This window comes from Melampsora larici-populina (genome assembly GCF_000204055.1).
Source record: "Melampsora larici-populina 98AG31 unplaced genomic scaffold MELLAscaffold_29, whole genome shotgun sequence".
NCBI lineage: Eukaryota > Fungi > Basidiomycota > Pucciniomycetes > Pucciniales > Melampsoraceae > Melampsora > Melampsora laricis-populina.
In genome coordinates this window covers 497722-511919 of record NW_006768793.1, presented here as the reverse complement: position 1 = coordinate 511919, position 14198 = coordinate 497722, and the positions used below count along the sequence as shown (strand labels likewise).

The 14198-nt window shown below is 37.8% G+C and overlaps 4 protein-coding genes across 4 annotated transcripts; all 4 read left to right on the top strand.

Annotated features, from left to right (window-relative positions):
• Positions 1–2036: 2036 nt before the first annotated feature.
• MELLADRAFT_88787 (uncharacterized protein) lies at positions 2037–3289 on the top strand (the record flags this gene model as incomplete). Its single annotated transcript, XM_007412243.1, has 4 exons — positions 2037–2102; positions 2169–2353; positions 2413–2917; positions 2981–3289. 4 exons carry the CDS (start codon positions 2037–2039, stop codon positions 3287–3289), a joined length of 1065 nt encoding a protein of 354 aa, XP_007412305.1.
• A 1454-nt stretch (positions 3290–4743) lies between these two features.
• MELLADRAFT_88786 (uncharacterized protein) lies at positions 4744–5558 on the top strand (the record flags this gene model as incomplete). The annotated part of the gene is made up of 3 exons (XM_007412244.1): positions 4744–5014; positions 5080–5189; positions 5547–5558. The coding sequence occupies 3 exons, from the start codon at positions 4744–4746 to the stop codon at positions 5556–5558; spliced, it is 393 nt and encodes a 130-aa protein (XP_007412306.1).
• A 2555-nt stretch (positions 5559–8113) lies between these two features.
• On the top strand, positions 8114–10430 carry MELLADRAFT_117054 (family 49 glycosyltransferase; the record flags this gene model as incomplete). Its single annotated transcript, XM_007412245.1, has 5 exons — positions 8114–8944; positions 9014–9123; positions 9211–9689; positions 9768–9996; positions 10072–10430. The coding sequence occupies 5 exons, from the start codon at positions 8176–8178 to the stop codon at positions 10117–10119; spliced, it is 1635 nt and encodes a 544-aa protein (XP_007412307.1).
• A 588-nt stretch (positions 10431–11018) lies between these two features.
• MELLADRAFT_117053 (family 20 glycoside hydrolase) lies at positions 11019–14028 on the top strand (the record flags this gene model as incomplete). Its single annotated transcript, XM_007412246.1, has 10 exons — positions 11019–11574; positions 11645–12373; positions 12450–12565; positions 12646–12929; positions 13013–13073; positions 13162–13173; positions 13265–13325; positions 13418–13475; positions 13545–13667; positions 13749–14028. The coding sequence occupies 10 exons, from the start codon at positions 11076–11078 to the stop codon at positions 13837–13839; spliced, it is 2034 nt and encodes a 677-aa protein (XP_007412308.1).
• Positions 14029–14198: the final 170 nt, after the last annotated feature.

Below are 14198 nucleotides of genomic sequence, written 5' to 3'. Positions count from 1 at the left end.
GCATGCCTAGAAGGGGGATTTGAAAGAGTCAGAATGATGGTTTCACCAAACAAAAGCGAAACGAACAAACCGTTGAAGAGGTGGTGTGACAAACTGTTGGGGCGGAAAATTTTTCGATGCGGCAAAAAAAAAATTCTCAATGCGACAAAAAATTTTTCTCAATGGGTTGTTTGGGCCCGATGGGCTGTGTCAGGGTTTGGGGGTCACGGGTTGTTCAGGCCCGCTGCGCCTGTATCTGCCTGTGGCGCTGGGGGAAAAACCCAAGAAAAGTGCCACCATGACACGACTTTCTAGAATAGCTGTAAAATTAAAAAAAAAAACCCATTAAGTGCAATTTTACACCGTATCCAATTTTTTTGAGACAGTGTAAATAAATTAAGTGTAATCGATACGGTGTAAAAGTAATGTACCCGGGGTACATATTTATTTTTACACCGGGATTTTTACACCGGATAATGCGGTGTAAAGTGGTCCGGTGTAAAAATCCCGGGTACCCTGGTAATCTCGACTTTTACACCAAACCCCATTACACCACATTTTCCGGTGTAAAAGGGTACAATGTAAAAATCCCAAACCTCACGCTTGAAGTTGAGTTTTACACCGACACTTATTACACCGATTCATCAACTAACATCGCATGAAAATACCTACCTGATATTGTAAATATCAGACGCAAATACATGCAAGTGATCGAAAGATATAAACTCTTGCGTCCAAACAAACAAGATACCCACATATCATCCGTGAGAGTGGAAGAAGGGCTTCTTGATGGTTGACTTCCAAGCAAGGACTTTAGACTTTAAAGGTCACTCTCACTCGTATTCGACAAGTTGCAAATACTTTCATTCCCAATTCGTCATCTTTTCAACACATTATTCTTTCTGTGACCCAACAATGGGCCAAGTACATTCCCTCTCCGCTGGAGAGGAAGGATGTGACCTGTCTAGTTTGAAAGGAGGTCATTTGACAGATAATCTGTCACCCTCGAATCATCTTGATCCTACAAAAGATAGACCATCGAGTGTCATTCCATCGACTCCTCATCGTCGGCTTAATTTCATTCCATTGACTCCTCTCAGATCTAGCCAAATCGGTCCTTCTAGCTCAGGTATCACGTTATCGAGCTCAGACCTTGTCACCATGACAGACTCCGATTCCCCTACGCCAAGTTTGAAGACCAAGATTGTGAAAAAGTCAAAAAGTAAGAAGAAATCGAAGAATTCAAAGGAAAAACAAAATCAACTCGAAAGAAGTCAATTCGAAAGATCAGAATCTGGATCACCTCTTAATTCTAAGAAATCCAAGAAGAAGCATCATCAAATCCCTTCACCAATTGATAACGAAGCCGAAGATCTTTCTTATCCCCAAGAACAGACAAAATCAAAGAAGAAGGGCAGGAAGAGGAAGCGCCGCTCATCAAATTCAATTCCAGACGATGCCATCTCAGAAACTCATTCTGAAAATGTAACCCACCTGGTCAAACGGCCACAACTCCAGCTGATAACCGATAAATCCCAGCATACCACCTTTATCGACTTTGGTTCTGTAGTCGATGCACAAGGGTATCCTAAGTACCCCAATGGAGATACGGTTTTTGTATGCCCACCTGATGAAAAGGTGAAGAACTTCGGATTTGTCGGTTGGACGCACACGATGAAGACCGATTCCTCTCATAAATATTGGAAAATCTTACAATTCACCTGCCTCGGGGTGATGAAATGTTCCAACACTGGTTGCCCTTTTGCTGGTTCACCTCCAACCGGCCACAAAATGATCGAAAAACTCTTAAATCGGTAAGTTGTGATTTGCTTATTTGACATAAGTATAATCATTCCAATACTTATGTTTCTCATATTAATTTTGGATCTGCCAGGTGCGAACCATGCCCTATCAGTAGCTGTGAAGGGCTTCAGGTGCACATCGAGTGCTCTGCGCGATGTCGATTTGACGAAGAGAAGACAGAAAACCCGTGGCGTATACTGCGACATCAAGGTGATCACCGGCATGTTTGGCCTGAGGCGAAAAAGGCGGATCCTATGTCTAAGAGCCAGCTGAAGGACATGGTCGTCAATGACCCCAAGACAGGACCTTTGGGATTAAAGGTAATGTATATCAACAATTTTTTGTATAAGATAAAATCATCATTCTGACTCAATGTTCACATTTAGGTTGGCCGTGCTCATGCAGGCACTGATCCTATCCGAACTGTGGTGGATGTACATCCTTCATTTGGAAATGCGGAACGCCTTGGGTACTTGCGACGATTATTTCTGGTGGAAGCTGGATTGATGCCGGATTCAAAGGACAAAGACGGGGGCGATAGATGGCTCCTTCAGTTAATTCATTGGACCACGTACGTGCCCATGATTTAATTTCTGGTTTATTTTCTTTTGGCTGACCCTGTCTTTTTAGTAATGGCATGCGAATAGTGTCTGAATCCCTAAAAGTCGAAGACATACATATTTCTTTCCAAAGCAAATGGATGTCAGAAGTGCTAGTTCATGAGGAGAATGGTGTATCTTACGAAGGTGGCCTTCTATCCGACGTAACCTATAGGTTTTTCAATCACGGTTATCTGATGACAACTTCAATGTATTGTGAAAAAATCGAACGCTTCGTACCAGTACTTCTCACGTGGATGAATGGCCTCTCCAAGGATCATTACAAATCTCATTTTAAGACTTTATTACAACAGATTAAAGATACAGCAAAGTCGGACGAGCAGAAGAACAACTTAACTGAACAAATCGTGGACTTCTCCCAGGCTCAGAAAGTGGGATTTATGAGTGCTTACATGGAGGTCTTTAACGTGGATCGAGACGTCGCACTATCCAAACTACACGGCTGCAGTCAATATTTTTCCCAGGCCGTCACCTGCCTCAAGAAAAATCGAAGCATTGTGCGTTTTGACTTGAAGGTAAGCAATATAAACCTTTGCTCACTATCACACCAGGCTGATGTTTGAGTTGTATTCATTCAGGACGATTGGGAAGCCAAATGCAAGGCTTTGCTCAAACCCGATACACCTGGTAATACTCTCGAAATGAAATTTGCAAAGCTCTTCTTGGAATTTCTGAATGCAAAAAAGTGGCTTGATTGGTGGTGCACCGCCGATACCCAAGCCATGCTTTTTCCTGGTAGGAAGAGGATGCCTTTGGACGATCCACCATTATCTGACGACGAAAGTGATGGAGAAAAATTATTAACAGTCAAAGAGATCAAAAAAAAATTACACTCAACCACAAACGGTCAAGAATCTATGCACAGGGTCTATTACTTGTTGTCGTAAGTCACCTCACTATACTTTAAATTTTTATTATTACATTATCTGAAGAAGATTTCATATTGATTCATTAAATGTATTAATATATCAGGAAAGGCAAATGCAGCATCATCGCGGGATTCATTCAATTACTAGCCTTTGTCCAAAGTCTAGAAAGAGATTATCAAAATGCTCAAAAAGGGGTTTCCATCGCCTACGGATCGTCACAGAAGAATTGGGAGGAACTCGTTAAAGGATTAGGAATGCCTAAGCCCACCAAACGCCGCTATTTCAAGAACGACGGCCGGCCTCCCGACACCACCGACGAACTTCTTGGTAATACCAAAAAGACTAAGGCGTCAACCCGCACTCCAGGACGTCCCAGAGGCTCTCAAAACGTCAATCGAGCAGCTTTAACCACCTATCAGTCGTATACTAAAGGTACACGACCAGGTACTACCAACAGATGTTGGCAGAGCTCAACCCTTGAGTCTCTATATGCTCTATTTGGGCCTTTATGGAGCGATTTCGGTTCTGTCAATGGCAGCGGACTGGTCCATGTACTATATCAGCATCTCACTAAAAGATGTACTGCGCAACTCCAAGGAAAGAACCTTGGCAGGCTCCTCTCATCTCACCAGAATCTCCTACACAACACTCTTCGAACCCCGACATCCTATCAACCGGACAAAATGGCATCAGCTGACCAGTTCATGGAAAGGCTCCTACGCCCTGGTCGACATTCTCTTAGGCCTTTGTTTGAAGTTCCATTTATTAAGGCTCACATCTGTCCTGCCGACGCCAAACATACTAGAGTTGAAAGTAAAACAAGAGCTTGCCAGGCTTTGTTTCCTTACAACTTCACCGACGCTGGTCTTTCTTACGATGAAGTAGGCTTGATGATTGATCTGTTAATGTCTGAAGGCCTTTCTACGGACAGTAGACTCGTATGCCGCAAGTGCCATCCCGAGGACAACAACGAGGACGAATCCGATTGCGTAATTCAAGCTTCACCGCCTCAGAATCTCACCACACTCGTAGAGAATGTCAAGATTGATCTCACTAGCAACCCAAAATTGGCGCCTTTGCACCTATATTTCCTTCTAGAAGGAATAGCTGGTTTGGAAGCATCTGCACGTGTGGATTTCCAGAATAATACTAACTGGCCATCAAGAATTATAGTAGGTGATGTGGAGTATTGCTTGATGACACGCGGGTATTGGGGTGGCTTACACTACTGGTGCAAGGTAGTGCGTGATGTAGAAGGAATTTTGGGTGTTTGGCATTACGACGAACTTCAGAGCGGTGGCTTTGCTCAATTGTTGAGCCGCAATATCACCTCAATTGGTGGGTGTGATGCACAAACCAGCTGGCTTTGTTATTCACAAATCCCTTTTAATCACGAGCGCTCTCGTATTGCCTCATCAATACGTGATTTGATGAAGGAATTTCCACAAAAACACACCCTTATACCTTTCACGATGCCTTTGGAGGGATTTCCTGTAGGTGGTGGCCTTCCCTCTCTTGAAGAGGTTGTTGAAGTTGCGCAAGAACATCAGGAGGAAGTTCCGGAAGAACATCAGGAGGAAATGGTGGAAAATCATCATAACAACAACCACGACAATCAGCCTCCTACCCAATCTTTCAAGATCAAGCTCAAGTTAGCGCCACGTATACCATCAACGGAAAAACTAGCTGGTGATGGAGAAGGAGGAGCTGATCTAAACAACAAAGAGACTTTGGTTAAGAAGCGTAAGTTTATAGTTAAAAAAGTCATCATGCATTCCTTTACTTACTACTTTTCTTTTTCTAATCAGCAAAAATGTCCCAAAAGTCACAACCAGCAGGGGAAGATGATCAAGCCGGGCAACCCACCACTAAGGCTGGCAGAGCCAGAGCTGTCAGAGCAAAACGTGGGGTAAAAAAGGTTTGATCATGTTTTCTATTTCTTTTTTTATTTACCTCCTTTTTTGATTCTTGTCTCTGCGTATTGTATTCTCCTTTTTAATCTTTCTATCCCTTCCTTGTCAGTCTTTCCATTCCTTCTGTTTGTCTATCTTTTCTTTTTCAGTCCTCAGATATAATTATATTTATCTCTGCCATATTTTTTTGGTACGAATTTCTGTTACTTTTCTCTATCTCTAATTTTTCTATTCTTTCTTTTGGAATTTTATTTTGACTTATGATTGGTTATGTTATATTTTCTGTTTTCTCTTTTTTCTTTTTTAATTCTTATTTGTAAATAATAATGGTCACTACTTATTTCCTTTTTTTTTCTTTCAAGTTCTCATCATAATTGTAATCATAATGATGGTCAATTTCTTTTCATATTTTCATCTTTTCCTAGTTTCCTCATTGTCATCTTTGTATTTGTGTAATTAATCATGGTCATTGGGCGCGACAGGTGTGAATATTTTCACATGAGAGTGACTTCTTTCAAGTTTTGGACCCGGTGTAAATTGATGCGGTGTAAATTTATACTTTGTAACAGTATAAATTGACTTTTCCACTTAGTGCTTTACACCGAATATCTCGGTGTAAAGGTTGGATCGGTGTAAAAATGTGCTTACCCGGCATATATTTATTTTTACACCTGATGTTTTTGCACCGTATGTTCCGGTGTAAAGAGTCCGGTGTAAAAATAAATGTGTACCCCGGGTACATGACTTTTACACCGTATCCTTTACACTTAATTTATTTACACTGACTGAAAAAAATTGGATACGGTGTAAAATTGCACTTAATGGTTTTTTTTTAATTTTACACCGGATGGACTTTACACCGGAAAATCCGGTGTAAATGGGTCGGTGTAAAATTCCAACCCCCCATATTTATTTAGTCAAGGTGGAACATGAAGGGCAGAGGTGAAATCTTTATACATATCAAGTATTTGTTAGCTAACATTACATTATCATATCTCAACAAATGAAAATCTGAGTGAGTCGTGCTGTTTGATCTTGTTTGTTTTCTAATCAATACAACACCTGGCCAAAATGGTGAAAGGCTTACAAGTACTTAAAGTTATAAGCTTGATAATGAACTTCAAAAATAAAAAAACCTGATCATGACAGCCATCCTGTTCACGAGTTCAAAGGAAGTTGAATGATTCATTTACTTGAATTTGATGTTTGATAAGTTCATTTTGATGAGATATTTCTTCAACAAACCAATGAGAGTGGTTAATTTGATTCAACAATCCATCTGTCTTATCAACAGGGAAGTCTCTTTTTTCCCTTTGAAGACACAGCAAAAGATATGCTCTTCATGAGGTGGGTTTGTGTCTGAACCTTCACCTCATGATGTCCAAGTGCAGTATTCCTGTCATCAACCCATTTAAACATGGGCAGTATACCAAGTGCATTCCATTGATTGAACAGCAACAGGTCTATTAAGTTGAACCCTCTGTCCTTTGTGGAACATTCTTGTAGAAAATATGCCATCCTTTTACCATACATACCTGCATGTAAACCAAAAATTGTCACAAGAAACAAAGATCCTATAAGTTTCAATGATTCAGTCTTCATGATCTGATGAAAATTTGAAACAAAGAATATGATTCACCAGTCAGCTAATTTGAATTCAAAGGTTTGGAAAGTTAATCAAGACCAATGATAATGACATATGAAGGGAAGAAATCATCATCCACTCTACACTTGCTTGACTGAGATTTGAGGTTGAATGGGGGTTTGTCCTGGCTTGATCACCAAGACTGACCATGGTACCAAGACAGTACCTTGGTCTCTGGGATAACCACTCAAGTGCAATCTCTGTATGGTTTGTCAGAAGAACACGTGTTGGGGTAGTGAAGAGCCCCAGCCTATGGGGTTGGTTTACAGGAACTAATAACCCCCCCAGCTGGAGTCCTCCATTGGGTTGGTGGGTGGGTCAGTCTCATGTCATATTATTATGGGGTGGGCCGGTCAGAGAATCAAAGTCCATCATAATTTGATGGTGTGATATATGTGAGGTCTGAAGCATTGACTGGGAGGACAGTATCACAGTCAGAGTTTTTCCTGCCAAACTCTGTGAGTGTGCCTTTTACCGGTTGTGCAAGCCCTTGTGGACTGACAGACCACTTGTGATGTAGTGGTTCTGACAAAGTCAAGAGGAGACATGATCCCTAATGTCAAAAGAGTGCCTGAAGGTTTTGCACAAAAATGTGATGAGTGTGATAATGGTTGTCAGGTGCTGGGTGTGGTGCAAACCTGGCCCAGTGCATTGAGAAGGTGGGGTACCCTGCAATGCTACACAGTTCAGTGACACATTATGGTTGTGTGCATCAATAAAGTAGCAGAGGATTGATCAGCATAAGAAGAACTGCCCATAAGGTTTTGCTACATAATAAGAGACAGCCTACAATATTTACAAGGAAGAAATTGAGAAGAAATAAATCCAATAAATACTTAAAAACTCCAATTTAATAACACTGCACCAAAATATTGATATACCAGTGAGTTTATAAAACTGAAAATGTAGAAAAATCCATAGTGCCTGTGGAGAAGGCCCTTGATGTTGGGGGTTCAGCAGTCCTGTGCAAAAGTATTATAAAAGCAAAAATTTGGGACACCTTTTTAGGTGTCCCAAATGCTGTTGACCATATGTTTGCAAAAAAAAGACACTGTCAAATTTCACAAACTTGTCCAATTTGTATTGTCTGCTTCCAGAAAAGCTGCGGGCACGGTCGACCGGGTGGCGCCAGGGCCAAGTGACGGCCCTACATATACGCGGGCCGGAGCGGACAAATCTCAGGATCGCACCCTGACCAAGGTGAGAACTGGAGTGTGTCGCGGGGCAAGGTCTTAGCTTCAGCTCGAAATGACCAAAACAAGAGAGACAAGCACCAGCCACCATCACCATCAAAGGACACTCATCAAACAATCACCATCAATCAACGACGATAAACAACTATCGGGATGTTTAATTTGAATTCCTCTCACCATCATCATCATCACCATCACCATCAATCTAGAGTTCAAACACCAATCATTAAATCAATCTTCACATTCTATTTACTTTCATCTATCATTTATACTTCAACAATCTATCTTATCTTACCAACAATCTCATTCATATCAGATTTGGAACCCATCACCATCATTAATTCTTTCATTATTTCAAATCAAACTCAGTCTACAGAAAACCAACACCTTCATTCTACATTACAAATCACACCACGTCTCTTACCAGATCGAGCTCATTTCTTACCACCATCTGATGTACAAATTAGAAAAACTTTAAAAGGTACAGCTGTTAATACAGATGAAGTAGTAGCAGAAGATCAATCTTCACTCTGGACTTCAAGTAAATCAACATCATCAATCAGCTCACAAAGAAATCCAAGTTCTAAACCCAATCATTTTCCAACCCGTAAACCTTTATCAAATCAAGAATCCAAGAATTTAATTCAATGGTTTCCACCACATCATCCATTATCCAAAACTTTAAATTCCAATCATTTATTTCCATCTGCTGTTAGATTAGATGTTCAAACCAATGATGAAGATTTTTTTCTTTCGAAAGCTTTTTCTGACGCGCTTGGACCTTCAAAAGTAGTACCTTATTATTATAGAGCTATCGGACCTCATTCGGATGGTGAATTTGATCAGAAGGACATCACGATTACTACTCTTGTTACTAGCAATCGGTTTAAGGTCTTTGCTAAATTGGTAGAACATTATCAAGGTTTGACCTTTTCAAAAAATCATTGATTAACTTCATTACTGACCATATCTATCTGATTTTCATCTAAAGGTCCCATCTCAGCTACGATTCACGTGTCTAACGTTCCCGAAACACTCGAACCATTACTTGCTAGTCTTGAAACCATGTATCGCAGCTCACCAGCCATGTCAACTTGGGTAGTAAGTCTCTGCAATAACTCAAAGGAAGTTTATCAATTTAATGCAGAATCTCGAGTTGACATTACCCTACTTTATCATCGTTGATAGGATATCCATCTGGTAGTCGATTCATTCGATCGCCAATTCAACATGTGGAGAAACGTAGCGAAATGGTTCTCGAGAACCTCCTATGTAATGATGTTAGACGTAGATTTTTGGATCTGTACAGATTTCCGAACCCGAGTACTATCGAATCCATATTATTTATCATTACTAGAATCAGGTCAAGCAGCCTTAGTGATCCCAGCCTTTGAGTTTACAAAACAAGCAGACGGAGTGAATCCAACCCAATTCCCAAATCAAAAATCTACATTGAAAGGTTTATTTCAAGATGGAAAGATTGATATGTTTCATAAATCTTGGATTCCTGGTCATGGTCCAACTGATTATAAACAATATTTCCAAACTGATCAATCTTATCAAGTCATAAGTTATACTCATAGTTATGAACCTTATGTGATTTATAAAAAAGATGGTACACCTTTTTGTGATGAAAGGTTTATTGGTTATGGAGGAAACAAAGCCGCGTTTGTCTCTTTTCTTTCTTGAACACAACTTTCGAGGGAAAAAAAACTGATCAAATGAATTATGATTTTCGGATTTAGTTGTTTGTTTGAATTATATCTTTCAGGTGTAACGTTTCATGTATTACCAGAAGATTTTTTAATTCATCAATCACATCCATATGCAGAACAAACAAGACAACACGAAAGAAAATTTAATCGAAAACTTTATACGGATTTTAGAGAAGAAGTTTGTTTTAGAAAACTTTATCAATTTCTTGAATTAGATAAATCTAAAATGATGAAAAACTTATTGAACGAATGTAAGAAGGTATGTATCTTGTTTTTCTTTCTTGATTTGATACTTGAAGGTTTTGGTTAAGAGGGTGTTACGTTTTTTTTGTAGATCAAGGGGTTTTCAAAAGCTGTGGATAGGTTAATGATTCACACTTGATCTTCTAATCGGCCTTATCTAAATATCTTCTCGAACTGGAATACAACTAGATTTATTTATTTTATTTCTTTTTTTCCCACTGAAACTCTTTAAATTATAATCATTTCGGAACACAAAGGACACTGGAAAGTTGAATCAATTTAGTTTTCTTTTATAATCTTTCTTATATTTTTATTCTTTAAAACTTATTGTATCTGTTATGAAGTTGTATCGAATTGGATGTATTTTTTTTTTGGCTGTATCTCTTTATTATCATTTTTGTTGTTTGATTAATGCATAAAGAAATTTAAGTTATTATTTACAGCCGTTCCAAGAATGATTGATTGGAAATTTGTAAAAAGCTCACCAGTGCAGCACATAAACCAACTGTAAGTGGTCTTGCCAGTTTTCTATAGAATTAACTTAACCACACCTGATGTGCGGGTTGCCACAGCCTGACTTTGTCAAATCCTACTGACTGTTATCTGAGAAAAGAATGTTCCTGATACTAGCACTGAAAGCCAAACAACAATCATAAATGATTTAGCAGATCTTTTTTGAAAGATGTGGAATGAATGGTCAGTTTATACAAGGACAGATGATTATCATTGCAGAAGATCCTCCTGCTTCCATGAATCCATAGCTTTGTTAAAGGAGGAAACTCTACAAAACCAATTGTATGAGTTTTGCATGGGAGAGAATTTTTAGAAAGAAACATTAACCTTTTTTGGAGGGGCTGTACTGGGCTGTACCATAATGATGTCAGACAGGCCAACCAGATTCCTGGATGTCAATGATATGTAATATGTGAAATCAGAATACCCGGCCCTTGCTGGCTCCTACCCGAAGACAGACCGGATCTTTATTAAAGTTGGATTCTATCGAAGCAAGTCAGCAAGAACAAAGAACAAGGAGATCAGGATCAGGAACATCATCATCATCAGATATTTATTAAACAAACACTCAATCAAGCTGGAATGAATGGGATATCATTAACTTTCATTCTTTGTCTTCTTCATCTGAATCCAATCTTGTCAATCTGGCCAGCACCACGACACATAACTCAAGGGAAAGATACGATTCTATTATCACCCAACTTTACTATAGGACCATCAAACAATTTAAATGGATACAGATTACCAACTGATCTTCAATTAGCGATTAGAGACACCATTGAATTAATCCAAGATGATTTACACCAAGCTTTACAAACAAACCAAGATGCAACTAAATTAAATGAAAGATTGGATCAACAAGCTAGTGAAGAAATTGGACTGATTTATAAACTTGATTTAGAAATTCATAGATCGTTTCATCAGAATTGGTTTATGAATTCCATCAAATCATTAACATGGAATAATCTTAAATTCAAATTTAATAAAAAAGGAAATCAAACTAAAACTAATCATACTAAAGGTTTTGATTTTGATCATTTAAAGATCAATGGAATCCGATCTGAGATATTAAAACCATTAGGTTCGTTGTCAAACCTGTTTGTTTTCTTCTCACAAATTAAAGAGACTTATTGGGGTTTGGTTTTGATTAGATGAACGAGATGAATCATACGAATTGATAATCGGACCCGATCCAAGGAATTGTCAACAGAATATCGCTTTATTATCTGCTTCGAATTCATTAGGTCTTTTAAGAGGTTTACAAACCTTTTCACAACTTGTTTATATCACTTCACCATCAAGACTCCAATCCGAATCAGAAACAGGATCAGGCTCAAAACCCAATCAAAACCAAAATGAATTGTCAATTCAATCAAACCAAGAATTATGTATACCCAACTCATCAAACTCAACAAACGATCAAACCTCATCGAATCAAGACCAATACAGTTTAAAATCCGATTCTAATTTACGATATTTATATGGACCATTAAAGATTAAAGACACTCCAGCATTTCCATATAGAGGGATCTTACTTGATACCAGTCGAAACTTTTATCCTATTTCAGATTTAAAACGTACACTCAAAGCCATGAGTTGGTCTAAACTTTCGATATTTCATTGGCATATCACTGATGCACAATCATGGCCACTTCAATTACCTTTTCAATCTGTCTTATCTCAACATGGTGCTTATTCGATTCATCAAGTTTATTCAATTCAAGAAATCAAAGATTTAGTTGGGTTTGCTAATTCGATTGGGATTGATGTGATGATTGAGATTGATACTCCGGGTCATACTTCGGTTATTGGTGAAGCTTTTCCTGAATTGATTGCTTGTAAAGATGCTGAACCTTGGAATTTATATGCTGCTGAACCACGTAAGAAGTTTTCAATCTCATTCCAAAGTCTTTAAGATCTTTGATGGTCTGATGAGTTTGATTGGGTTTTTTTTAGCTGCTGGGCAATTAAGAATTGCAGATGATCAAAGTTTAGAACTTGTAAAAGAGATCTATAAGTATGTGACAACCGAAATCCCAGGTAGTTTATTTTCAAGTGGTGGGGATGAAGTCGTAAGTTGATCCTCAATCCAAAATCCTTTCAAGAAGTTCAATTTGAATCTCAATTTGTTTTTTTTTGGTTCACTTTCTAGAACCATAAATGTTATGAAGATGATCCAGAAACTCAAGAAAGTTTAAGATCCCAAAATATCACTTTAAATGAAGCTTTATCAAACTTTGTTAAAAAATCACATGAGATCATAAACCTTTCGAAAAAGAATCCAGTGGTTTGGGAAGAGTTAATTTTAGATGAAAGCTTAGATTTGGATTTGAAAACGATTGTTTCGGTTTGGAGAAGTTCGAAAAATGTGAAAGATGTGATTGAGAAAGGGTATAGGATTATTCATGCTGCTAGTGATTTTGGTTATTTAGATTGGTTAGTGATTTTTTGGAAAAAACAAAAAAATGTATCAAATTATTTGAAGACTAAGTTTTTTTCAAACTTTGGGGTTTTTTCAGTGGGTTAGGTGGTTGGTTAGGTAAAGCACCCGAAGGAAATTCTTGGTGTGATCCATTTAAAGTGAGTCATTAAAGTTTCCAAAAATAGTGAATGATCTTCTGTATCATATGCGTTTTTTCAAACTAACCTTCTTGTTTTTTTTTCTTAGACTTGGCAAAAGGTAATTCATAAATTCCAAATCAATAGACCTAGTTTTCCTTTATTCGTTTTAGTAATCTTGTAACTGATTTGGTTTATTTTTTGATTGATAGATTTATTCTTTTGATCCGTATGGTAATATAACTCATACTCAAAGAAAATTAGTTTTAGGTGGTATGTCTTTGTGAACTCTTTGATTCAGATTTAATAGAAACACCAAGACTGATTATGAGGTGTTTTGATTTGAATTTTTTTAATTTATAAAGGTCAAGTTTCATTATGGTCAGAACAAGCCGATCCACAAAACTTGGATAGTTTAATTTGGTAAGACATTTTACAAAAAAATTAAATCGTCAATGAAACTCATGATCAACTGATTCTTTTAACTTTTAGGCCAAGAGCTTTAGCAGCTGCTGAATTATATTGGACAGGTAAAAAAGATGATGATGATGATGAAGTGGAACCTAAGATTGAAGATAGATTAGCTGATGCTTTACCTAGATTACATGATATGAGGTTTGTTCAGTTTCTACTAGTAGTAAGTTTTATCATTGGCTTTTAAACTGAGTTTGATTGTTTTTTTCTTGGGGATTTCAGGTATCGGTATGTTAGACGAGGGATCAGAGCTACTGCTTTACAACCTCATTGGTGTGCTATCAGACCTGGAAAATGTGATTTGATCACTTAGAGAGTGTTATTTTTCAAAAAATTGTGTCAAGTAAAAAAAGTGGAAGTCTTGGTTTTAGTTTTAGTTTTATGAATTCATAAATGTGTGGAGTTTTGTTTGTTTGTTGAATGTATCAAAATGAAATAAAATGAATAGTGTGGTGTGATGTTTTGAATAAAGAGAAATGAAATCTTACTATATATGCAATGGAATCTTATAAATCAATGTATGGTATTTGTCAAAAAAGACACTTGGTTTTGTAGAGAGGAAAAAAAACTTCATTATTGAAAATTCATTCAGCTAAATTACTTATGATATAAACTCATTTGTTGGAAAAAATGAATGAGAAATGAAAACATTTAAAAATTGAATTCAGTTTG